The 11,981-nt window shown below is 41.0% G+C and overlaps 1 protein-coding gene across 3 annotated transcripts in view; it reads left to right on the forward strand.

The window, feature by feature from the left end:
• Positions 1 to 11,667, forward strand: part of CAPN7 (calpain 7) — a 111,863-nt gene extending 100,196 nt beyond the window's left edge. For 2 of the 3 annotated variants that reach the window (XM_033930036.1, XM_033930038.1), the window contains exons 17-21: positions 5,745 to 5,890; positions 7,753 to 7,815; positions 9,187 to 9,317; positions 10,055 to 10,147; positions 11,027 to 11,667. In XM_033930036.1, the coding sequence (XP_033785927.1) occupies positions 5,745 to 5,890; positions 7,753 to 7,815; positions 9,187 to 9,317; positions 10,055 to 10,147; positions 11,027 to 11,171 (578 nt within the window). In that variant the 3' untranslated portion in view covers positions 11,172 to 11,667. Of the gene's footprint in view, positions 1 to 5,744; positions 5,891 to 7,403; positions 7,461 to 7,752; positions 7,816 to 9,186; positions 9,318 to 10,054; positions 10,148 to 11,026 lie in introns of those variants that run through there. The other variant, XM_033930039.1, reaches the window with a different exon arrangement.
• The last annotated feature ends 314 nt before the right edge of the window (positions 11,668 to 11,981 follow it).

Consider the following 11,981-nt stretch of genomic DNA (forward strand, 5'->3'; position numbering starts at 1 on the left):
ATAATTTCCTAAAAGAAAAGATAAGTTTCAAGTTTCTTACAGTCTTGATATATCACCCATCAAACTGCCTGAGCGGTGTTCAGTTACAAAAAGTGTTATAAAAACAGTGAGTTATAGGGAATAAAAAAAGAGAAATTGTAGTGGAGAAGAACATAAGTGGGTAAGGAGATGAGGAGGGAAGAGGGGCAAACCTACAATGTTTGATTGGAAAGAATGAAGTGAGAAAAACAAAAGGAAGGAATGGCAGAGACCGGGGTTATGCAGAGGCATTCATTTCTGCAGGAGAGGAAACTGCTAAATTGGGAACAGAATTTTATCTTCTATGTATAGAAGGGAGTATGTCATAGGCATTGTTGAATAGGAAGGTTTTAAGAGCAGATTTAAATCTGACTAAGGAAGTTTCAAATCAGAGAGATGACAGGAGTGCATTCCATATGGGGAGTGCAGTCACTAAAAGTATTGGGGTTGTATGGTAGGTGATGTGGCTTTCAGTTGGTATGACTAAGAGATTCTGTTGGCTGGAATGGAGTGTTCAAGTTGGAATGTAAGGAGTGAGTAGTCTGTAAACTAATGCCAGGATATACTCTTGTCTGATTTTGAAAGTAAGCAGGAGAATTTTGTACATCACCCAGTGCCTGATTGGTAGCCAGTGGGCAGATTTTAGAACTGGAGTGACATGGTCATATTTTTTGGCTCTTGACATAATCTTCATGGAGGTATTCTTTATTAATTGCAGCCTACGAAGATCTTTCTGTCTGATTCCCTGATACAGAGTTTTACAGTAGTCTAAATGGGTGGTGATAAGGGAGTAAATCATTATGTTGAGAGAGGAGGGTTCTAGTAGTGATGAAATAGACCGGATCATACGCAGTTTGCAAAACATTTTTGAATAACTGAACCTATTTGTTGACGGAAGTTAAGCTTGTTATCAAGGACTGAAATGGGACTATTCAGCACAGCCATTTCAGAGTGACCAATTCAGTGTGGACCTTTCATTGCCGCCATTTTTATGCTACCCTTTCATTGCGGCTGTTTCATCATGGCTCCCATTTTTCACAGCCGTTTCTGCAGAGGCCCTTTCATAGCAGAGAATGAATATCCCGCATTGTCCTTACAATTTGTCCTGCATTAACCCCAGAATTAACATACCAGCATGACTTTCAAATCCCCTCTTTCTGCACCAGTTGTGGGGGAGGGGGGCAATGCCTCCCTTTCAAACCCAGCATGATTTTCTAATCCCCTTTTTCTGCACGAGTGGGAGGGTGAGGGGGCTATGCCTCCCCCCTCTCAAACTGGGCATGACTTTCTAATTCCCTGTTTCTACACCAGTGAGGGGGGGGCAATGCCCCTCTCTTTGAAACCTCGAAGCTACTGCTGTCATTTCAGCACAGGAACATCAGTGGGGGGGGGGGGGGGTCGTTGTCTCTTTAAGAGTGCACAAAGCTATGTGTAGCTGTTTCTTTAACCGGGGGGGTGATGGTTTGGAGGGTGCATTTTGGCTTAGACTGATTATTTTTCACACCGTTCTTGTATTTGATCTATTGGTTCTAATCTGACCCCATGTGATTGTAGGGGCAGCCCTCAATCTTTGTCATGCAGTAAGTTTATTTGCAGTAGATAAACCAAATTACATTTTTTCACTGCAGGATCCCATTTGCCTGGTATTTTTTTTTTTATTGTTATTAATCTGTAGTTTTGCACACAAAGCTCCCATAAGTGAAAGCACAAGTCGTGCTTCAAACAAAGTAATTTCTTCAGATCCGGGGCTGACTGCTGTACTTTAGCGCTGAAACGGCCACAGTGAAACAACTGCTCTGAACTGGCCATGCTGGAATGACCACGCTGAATTATCCTAGACCCAACAAGGATTACACCAAATACTTTAATTGTCAAGGCTTTTGGGACTGGGGTGTTCATGAGGAGTAAAGGAATGACTAGTTCTTCATTTTTGCTGCTTGAAAATAGGAGCGCTTTTGATTTAGTGACATTTAAGGATAGTCTAGCGTCCTGAAGCCACAATGTGATCAATGCTAGGTTGTGATTGATGTCTTGTATGTCAAGGGAGTTAGTGGAGTTTAATGGATGCAAGTGTGGTATATCAGCCGCATAAGCAAATATTGTGAAATCTAAGGACTGGGCTGATGTTAGAAGTGGTGCAAGAAAGAAAAAAGATTAAATAGAATGGGGACCAAAATGGAGCCCTGAGGGATGCCAAAGGACATCGTAAAGTTGTTTGATATTGAATCTTGTAGTCTTACCTGATATGTTTGCTTTAAGAAACAGGAGCTGAGCCAGTCAAGAGTTGTTCCAGTGACACCAGTGAGTTGAAGCCTGTGGAATAAGAATGAATGGTTGATACCGTCAAAAGCTGCTGTGAAGTTGAGAGAAATGAATAGTGCTGATTTACGGTGGTCCAAGTGATGTAAAACAGATGTAGTAAGACCTTTTAGCGATAGTTCTGTGGTGTGATTGTGTCTGAATCCTGTTTGGTTCGGATGGAGGGCGTCAATCTTCACACACTTGTCTGATTTCATAGATCAAACAATCTTCTCTGCAAGTTTTCCTAAGAATGACAGATTACCAATTGGCCGATAGCTGGAGCATTATGTGTGGAAGTTTCTGATCTTTAAGCTTTGGGTGAATGGATGTGGATTTCCATGTTCGAGTGGCTTAGCTGGTAGATAGGCTATTGACATCCATACTATGGATATATAGACCAAGGAGATTGAAGTGATGTTTGAGGACTGTGGATGGAAAAGTATGGCAAGACTTATGCTCTTAAATTAATTGTAAGTGGCACCATTTCACTAGACTAACTTGGCATTTTTGGATAGCTTCCCAGAAATTTGCTCCCCTTTCAGGCTAGTGCAAAACTAGGTTTTTAAAAACTAAACATTGCCCTAGCATAAAAATGTTGTGTTGCCAAAGTAATACCTACAGTATAGGAGTTAAGATTTAAAAAAAAAAAACAGAGAAGTACTGGGAAAGGAATAAAGGGGTAAGGAAAGGGTGAAGGGAATGGAAAAGGTTCACTGGTTAGGAGCAAGAATGCTTCTCTGAAATGCTGGAAGAGAAAGAAAGGATCCAGTGGGGACAAGGGCTAATTATGGAGCTGTGGGATAGGAGTAGACACAGGCTATGAGGGTGAGAAGAACTTAAAGAGAGCATGGGTAGAATAGGGGAAGGTTGCTGGCAGAAGGAGATATGATCTGGGAGAGAGGAAGAACAACATATAGAGGGGACACAAGTTTCAGACAAAAGAGGAGCTGAAAGAGGTATAAAGTAGCTGTATAGGACTGGGAAGAGTAGCTGAGGGAAAGGAGAAGACATGAAGATGAGAAAAGGGTAAGGAGGGGGTAAGACTACAAGAAAGCAAGATGAGAGGAGCTGTAGAGAAAAACCATGGAGAGCCAAATATATATGGAAGAAAGAAAGATTATGATGAAACAAAGACTGGAAGAGAATTCTTAAAGAACTTGAGGCAGAGAGAGAACCAAGATCAAATAAAGACAGGACTGAAGTTAAACTACAGGCACAAAGGTTGGAAAATTGATTGTTTTTAGTAAAGATTTCTGCGCCAGCTAGGCTGAATCTGAGGTATCCAATAGCTATATTTTGCCTTCTCCTCCAGCTCTGTAGTCATCAGAATTAATGTTATTTTACGGGAAGGACATAGGAGAGCAGGAAGGGATTGTGCCAGCATTGATGCCATAATCTGAAAAATATCTTTAAAATGTCTTCTCTTTGGCAGCTCTGAAATGCAGATACCTATTGAGCCTTATATTGAAAGGGGAATAGACAGAAATACCATCTCCCATTTTTCAGAATAAGTCATTCCCTTATTACATCTTATGAGAGATAGTAGTGTTGGACTAACTGGGCTCATTATGCTGTATCTTCCCAAATAAATAGCATGGCGGCAGCAGGAAAAGGTTACAGGAGAGATGGGTGGAGTTTGGAAGAGGTGAAGGGGTTCTTGGTTTGGTTTTCCTCTTGGCTCTGCTACTAAACCCTGGTTTTCCATTCTCACTCCCAGCATAGCTCTACTACAGGCTAGCTTTTGGGGTGTATGACCTGTGTGGCTCTGCAGAGCTAAACACAAAGCAGGAGGACAGTCAGTTATGCCGAGAAACAAACAAGAGTCCTTCAGTGAGGGGGTACTACTATAATGGTGTACCACCCCCTATATCAGGGGTGTCCAACCTTTTGGCTTCCCTGGGCCGCATTGGCTGAAAAAAATGTTTCTGGGGCCGCGCAAACACTGCAGCAAGGCAGAGGAGGGAGCCGGCAAGATGGTAAACACCCGGGGGCAGCAGAGGAAAATACTGCATCGCCCTCAACCGGGGCCACATAAAATACTTCACGGGGCCGCAGGTTGGACACCCCTGCCCTATATCCTTCAGGATCATGTGGCCAGGGAAAGAGGAGAGTGGGAGATAATGATGCTGGGTAAAGAGTGGAAGAGAAAGAAGGGAATGTTTGGTAGTAAGAGGGATGTTGTGTTGGAGTCACCACTAATAAAGGAGGGGCATTGTGCCAAAGCTCTTACCACCAAATGAGATGCCGGTTTTCATTTTTTTGAAGGCACTGGAGTTGGTGCTAAACTTAGTTCCCTAAGCAAACCATTTAATCTGTGACCACTAGAGTTTTAGCAGGTGGGTTGGCATACAGTGGGTTGCTATGAATGATTCCCTTCTCAGCATGTGATCTTTGAGTTTTTCAGTCTGAGGGCATGAAACACTATTTGCAGTGTAGCCCTAGGAGCTGAACTTCCAAGGTTTGTTCATGCATAGGGTTACCATATTTTCAAATGCAAAAACCCAGACACATGGCCCCATTCCACCCCCCACCTTGTTCCGCCTCTAGCCCTGCCTCAAGCCCTGCCCCCACAAAGCCTCGTCTCTTCTTCCCCAACCTCCGGGCCATGTCTAGAGGGCCTTGAGTATGCACGGATGTGTGTGACATCTGTGCATGCTCAGAGGCCCTCCAGATGTGGCTGGAGCTTGGGGCTTTCCAAAACCCAAGCAAACTGCCAAGTTTTGGAAAGTACGTTCAAGCACCTGGACAGTCCTATAAAAAGAGGACCTGTCTGAGTATTCCTGGACATCTGGTAACCCTATTCGCGCAGGTGTTACAATAGCAGTTCCACATCCAGAAAGGCCTTATGAGCTGTTATATTTGTCTGTAAGCTCTGGGAAGGTGAAATACAAATATGATCCTTGCCAGAAAGGGTGGGGATAAAAAAAAATCTGAAATATATGATAAATCTACTTAGGAGGTAGAGGGGGGATGGGTAAGCCTAGCCTGCAGGGGAAGGGACCCTGATGTAGGTAGAGTAAGAAAGAAGCTAATGGGAGGAGGAGTTAGTAGGGAACGGTTAGTAGGGTCAAGAGGAAGGTGGACTACAAGGCATAGCGTTAGTGTGTGGTGTAGATGGGCAGGGAATAGGATGGTAAACTGTGGCGATGAGTTGGGGTGGGGGAGAAAGAGAGACTGGTAGGACTTGCAGTGGTTCTAGCATTTTGTGTACCCACAAGTCCTCCCTGTTTAACATCACCTGCTGTGATCTTCATTTTTAAGACAGCCTGACCAGATGCATTCACTTGAACACACAGGAGGGAAAACTTAATCAGAGGGCTGCCATTTTGGGCTGCTTAGCAGCTGAAAAGATCTGTATTGAATTTAGGTAAGTGACTGAAAACTGTGTACATTGCTCTAGTAGTCCTTGTTTGTTCCCATTGCAGCTGACCCACCGCCGTATATTGATGGAATTAGAATCAACAGCCCTCACTATCTGACAAAGATGAAGCTGACCTCCCCAGGAACCCACACATTCACACTAGTGGTGTCTCAGTATGAGAAGCAAAACACAATCCATTACACAATCAGGGTATGTAACACCTTCTACAGCTCGACTGATTTAATGAACGGATTTTGAACTTGAACGGAACTTTATATCCAATCAACTCTAGGGGTATACATGGACCAAAATTTGTCATTGAATGTCCAGATTGATGCTTTAATTCATAAAAGTTTCTTTATGTTATGGAAATTGCGTACAGTTAAATCTTACTTTGATACCACCTCTTTTAGATTATTGGTGCAATCTTTAGTCCTGAGAATCTTTGATTATTGTAATATAATTCATATATCTGATTATCAAAAAAAAATCTTAATAGATTATGTATTGCTCAAAATATGGCTGTTCATCTAATTTTTAATTTGAAGAAGACAGACCATGTGACGCCTTATTATTGGAAGCTGCATTGGCTCCCAGTGGAGGCAAGAGTGATATTCAAATTTGGATGCATATGTTATAAGGTGACATATGGTCTTATACCACTTTATCTTGCAGACCATTTTATGTTTGCAGATTCCAGATTCTCATTCCGTACTTTAACTTTGTTTTCTTTTCCTTCTGTAAAAGGCTGTTTATACAAAAGATATTTTCTGTTGTCTTTTCAGGCTGCTATCTGGGATAAAGAATTGTTGAAAACTTACTTATTCAAAAAAAATTTTAAATAATAATAATAATAGTTTATTTTTATATACCGGGAGTTCTAGGCAGTTCCTGTCAATCAATCATTATACATACAGTACGAATAGATATTTAAAATTGAAATCATCTAAAATTTTGGCAAAGTTAAAAGCTTACAGTGGGAAGATACAAACAATTTAAAATGAGATAAAAATTATAAGTAAGTAATAAGATACATTAGGTTGCCAGTCTATTGAATAATTGAGTTTTTATCTGTTTTCTAAAATCAAGATAAGAGGAAGCTTCTAACGCAATTTTGGCAAGCCATGTATTCAGTTTGGCCGCCTGAAAAGAAAAGGTTCTGTCGAGGAACCTTTTTTAATGACAGGATTTTATTGAGGGATATGCAAACAAGTGTACTCTTCGAGAGCTCTGGTAAAATGAGGGGTAAGATAGCCTGGTAGCATCATGCCAAATACTGCTTTGTAGCAGATACATGAGAACTTAAATAAGACTCTGGATTCCAATGGCAGCCAATGAAGCTGTGTTTGTTCAGTTCTCTTTTATTTTGTTAACCGCATTAAACTGTAGGGTTTTGCGGTATATAAACGTTTATGTTATGTTTTATATTTGCTATGCTCATAATATGAAGAAAGATGGAATTTTAATTTTTATTATTGAAGGGATTTCTGATTCTTTTCTAAATTAGAAAAATTCCACAGTGTCAAAGATTCTGTGTGTGATTAAAGAAGCAAAAATGGTGCATTGCAGACATGCCTCTTTCAGTACAAAAATGTGTTTGGTGTGTTTTTCCTGCACCTCAGATAAAGTAGCACAGGAGGAATTGACAGCAGCCTGTGACAAGACCAATGATCTGGTTTTTAATTTTACTAATCAACATTTTTGTTTAATTTTTTTCATATAGTGCGGAGGAGCGGCCTAGTGGTTAGAGCAGCTGCCTCAGCACCCTGAGGTTGTGAGTTCGGTTCCCACTGCAGCTCCTTGTGACTCTGGGCAAGTCACTTAACACTTCATTGTCCCAGGTACAAGATAAGTACCTGTCCAAAATATGTAAACCGCTTTGATTGTAGCCACACAGAAAAATTTACCCCTTTTATTTTATCTCCAGTGCTCACTTCAGAATTCATTTTTGCAGCAAGTTGGAAGCAAGTGCTGATTTAGAACTTTTATTGATGCGATATCTTTTCTAAAACACTTCTAATTCCAGATTTATTTTTTCTGACCAAGTCTTTTCTATATCTTTTATGCCTTAGGTATTCTCAGCATGCAAGTTTACTCTGTCCAAGATTCCCACACCATATGTAGTTCACAGAAGGGTAAGGGGGCTCCTGCTTTAATCCTGTCATTTTGGTTTTGGGAGGGGGGGATTCCTGGTTTTTAAGTTTTGCAGTAGAACACATTTGGCAGACTTTTTTAAGTGAAATGCAGTCTGAATCGAAAAAAGGTTTTCTTCCATGTCTTTCTATTGGGATAGTTTCTAAGATGATGGAAAGTGGATGTAGGTTTTTCTTGTTGTGACACAGAAAAATGACAGCAAAAAAAGACCCTCATGGTCCATCCAATCTGCCCAAAAAGGCGACCAGAGACCCGCCCACCACTCCATGTAGGCCCAGGTCACTCCTGTTTAAATGCTGGTTGTGAAGTCACCACCATGCCAGCTATATAGGCAGCCAAACATGATAGGGATGATAAGTTGAATACTGTAAGCAGTATACTATGTATCGGTCATGATGCCTTACCCTCCCTCCACTGGCCGTATGTGACAATAAAATGATCAACACACTGAACCTTCACTTGTCTCTCACCACGTGTGGGACACAGACTGTACAAGTCCGTCCGAATCAGCTTCTGTTCCCTTATGCTGGTTTGGCCACATGCAGGACACAAACTATACAAGTCTGTCTGGCATGAGCCTCCATTCTCTTGTGCTGGGTTTGGCCACATACAAGTTTATCTGGCATCAGTTTTCAGATGCCCCTGGTACACAACTCTTCTTTCTATTTAAGCATCCCCTGTGTGTGTCCCACACATTTAATTTGTTCACAGTTTGACTCTACCATGTCTTTCGGAAGGGCGTTCCATGTTGTAGCTACCTAGTTCCCTGCAGTAAATCAACAAATGTGCTTGTTTATTGATTTAAAAATGTATAGTCTATATCAGTGGTTCCCAAACCTGTCCTGGGGGACCCCCAGCCAGTCAGGTTTTCAAGATATCCCTAATGAATATGCATGAGAGAGATTTGCATACCTGTCACTTCCATTATATGCAAATCTCTCTCATGCATATTCATTAGGGATATCTTGAAAACCTGTCTGGCTGGGGGTCCCCCAGGACAGGTTTGGGAACCACTGGTCTATATTATCTACAGTTCTAGGCAAATAACAGTAAAATATATGCAAAGAGAACAATAAGAACAAACTACAAAATTTACAAAACATTGGTAACTAAAAATTAATCATATATCTTTGAGACTGAGGATGAAACATACTTGGATACTAAATGCTTTCTGAATGCATGTTTTCAGTTGTCTGTGGAACAAAAGAGTGTTGGTACATGTATGCAGGTTCAGTGAAAGTATATTCCATAACTGTGGGCCTGCAATGTGAGAAACTAATGAACGATAGTCTTCCAATCTGACAATTTGTCTGCTGAATGTAACGCTCTAAGAGTGTTGTATTCTGTATTAGGTGAATGGGCAGTGGAAGGGGCAGAGTGCTGGAGGCTGTGGAAATTTCCGAGAGTCTTATAAGAAGAATCCAATCTACCAATTCCAGCTGGATAGGACAGGGCCGTTACTAATAGAACTGAGAGGGCCCAGGTAAGTGAAGACTATGCTCAAACCTGACTGCAGCTGGGCTTACCTGTTTGCAATACCAGGAGTAAGCATGGACTTTGAAGTAGTACAGAATGAAATTGGAAACAGGATACTGGGCTTCATGGACCTTCAGTCTGTCCCAGTATGGTAATTCTTGTGTTCTTAAATAATTTAACAGTAATACTCTGTGCTTATGGCATTCTCTCCTGAAACTTGGGGCTCCTTTTACTAAGCCGCTTTAGGGCTTTAATGTGCGTTTTGCCGCCTGCGCTAGACCTTAACGCCAGCATTGAGCTGGCGTTAGTTCTAGCCACGTAGCGCGGGTTTAGCGCACGCTAAAATGCTGTGTGCGCTAAAAACGCTAACGCAGCTTAGTAAAAGGAGCCCTTGGTTTTTCATTCATAGTGTATAACTGAAATTTTTTTTTTTTTTAAATCATCCTTCTGCTTTTGGGGGGAATTGGTATAGCAGGAATGTGGCAGATACTTTTGGTCAAAACTGATATATTTAAGCTAAAAGTTCTAGTTTACAATTCAACATTCGATGATAGAGACTTTCTAAGACAGAATCCACCAACTTTGCACTGATGGCCTTTTTGTACTTAGCTATTTCAACTATTCCAGCAGGGGTAGTAAACAAACTCCTTCTCGATAAATAACTGTCGTTTGCATTGCCTCTGTGCATTTTGATACCCATATCATTAAGAAGATCTCGTGTTTTAATATTGTATTTTATTGTAGGCAGTACAGTGTTGGTGTTGAAGTTATCACAGTTTCTGTAGTAGGTGATCCTGGATCATCTGGCTTTCAGAAAAAGAGCAGTGGAGATTACAGGTGAATGTGGCTATATTTAACTTCATAAACTTAAGCAACTACCTGTAGCCTGAGATTACTAGGAATGGCATGCTGATTTATATGTAGACTCTTTTTGATTGCTTCACATTTTTACGATTTACGATTGTGTTTTCCTATTTTCAGTTTAAAAAGCTACTAACGAGAAATTTTCACAATAATCTATAGCAGGATTTTTAGCTCTCATCTGTCATATAATCATTTGCTAGGGTCAGGCTTTATTTCACACATTTTTCAAATTATCACTTTGTATTAATAATAATAATAATAATAACTTTATTTTTTTATACCGCAATACCACAAAACAGTTCAGAGCGGTTTACAGGATAAGAGACTGTACATTTACAGCGAAGTTACAGCTTAGTTATAGCGAAGTTACATCGAGGTTACAGCATATCGAAAAACAGTTCAGAGCGATTTAAACAATGTAGGTGCAGAGAATTGGTTAACAGTTATATGGCATAAACCAGTGACAGTTACAAAAAGATCCAATAATTGTTGCATGGGGAGAGGGGAAGGGTAGGGAGGGAGGCAAGGGATTATTAGTTTGGTCGGGGGGACGGGGGTTAGAGGAATTTATCAAAGAGGTATGTTTTTAGAGATTTCCTGAAGGATTGATAAGTTGGGGCAAGAGAGATGAGAGTGGACAGGCAGTCATTCCATTTGCCAGCTTGGAAAGAGAGGGTTTTATCGAAGAATCTTTTGTGGATGCATCCTTTTGGGGAGGGGTAGGCAAACAGGTGTGCATTGCGTGTACGGTTAGAGCCTGGGAAGGTGAAGTGGCGTGAAAGATATATCGGGGCTGAGCCAGTTAGGGTTAAGTTCTCACAGGCCTGGTAAATGACATGTTTTTCCTTCCAGATGTGGATTTTGCTACCTGGAGCTGGAAAGTGTACCTGCTGGAGTTTACAATGTTGTTACTAGCACTTTCTTACCTGAACAGGAAGGCCCTTTCTTCTTGGACTTTTACAGCGTAATTCCTATCAAGACATCGCAACTACAATAAGGAGCCTTCAAACTAATAAATTGTTCTCAGGACATTAGGCAACTATTTTAATTCATTATACTGTCCTTTTCCATCAAGAGCAAAAAGGAACTTAAAAAGGCTTATAGGCCACTTAGCATGTAAATACAGATAATGGCACAAACGGCACCACAGTTGCACATCTGCTCCCCAGGAACCAGCTACAATCTATGGTCTCTTGACAACTAGATTCTTCAGTGTGTCAGGTTCTCATGCTACCTTTGGGAGTATTGCTGCTCAGGGAATAACTGGAGAAAGAAGATGCTGTTCAAGTGCTGGTGCCAATAAAGGAGTTTTGGGAAAACTGAAAAAGGATTCAGACATTAATGTGGGAGAAATTTTGCGCTGAACAGATGAAGAAGCTCTGTTGCACTCTGGCACCTTCCCATTCTGGGATCTGAGAACTAATCATCCAAGCTTGGTTTTGCTAGTTGCCCAGTTCGTTTTCAGGATTTGTGTGATTTGCACAGTAGAAAAGGAATAATTGACTAGGGCCATCTTTTCCCATGTGTAAATCTTTCTCCAATCTTCCCAAGAGGTATTTATAGGCCCTAGAATTCAATGAGGCCCCAAAGACTTTTCCCTCCTACTTGTTTTGTAGCATTTTTTTTGTTCGTTTGTTTAGGTTTCTTTGCTTATGTATAGTTTAACGAACTCTGGACAGTTTTGGCTGTGGTACGTGCAGTATTTGAAGTAGGATGTAAACCGAGGTTGTGTGCACTGTAACCATCTATCATTTCAGGTAATGATAGAGTATCTGTCACCAACATCACTGTCCTCTGTCAGCATATT

This window comes from Geotrypetes seraphini, chromosome 2, assembly GCF_902459505.1.
Source record: "Geotrypetes seraphini chromosome 2, aGeoSer1.1, whole genome shotgun sequence".
Classification (NCBI taxonomy): Eukaryota; Metazoa; Chordata; class Amphibia; order Gymnophiona; family Dermophiidae; genus Geotrypetes; species Geotrypetes seraphini.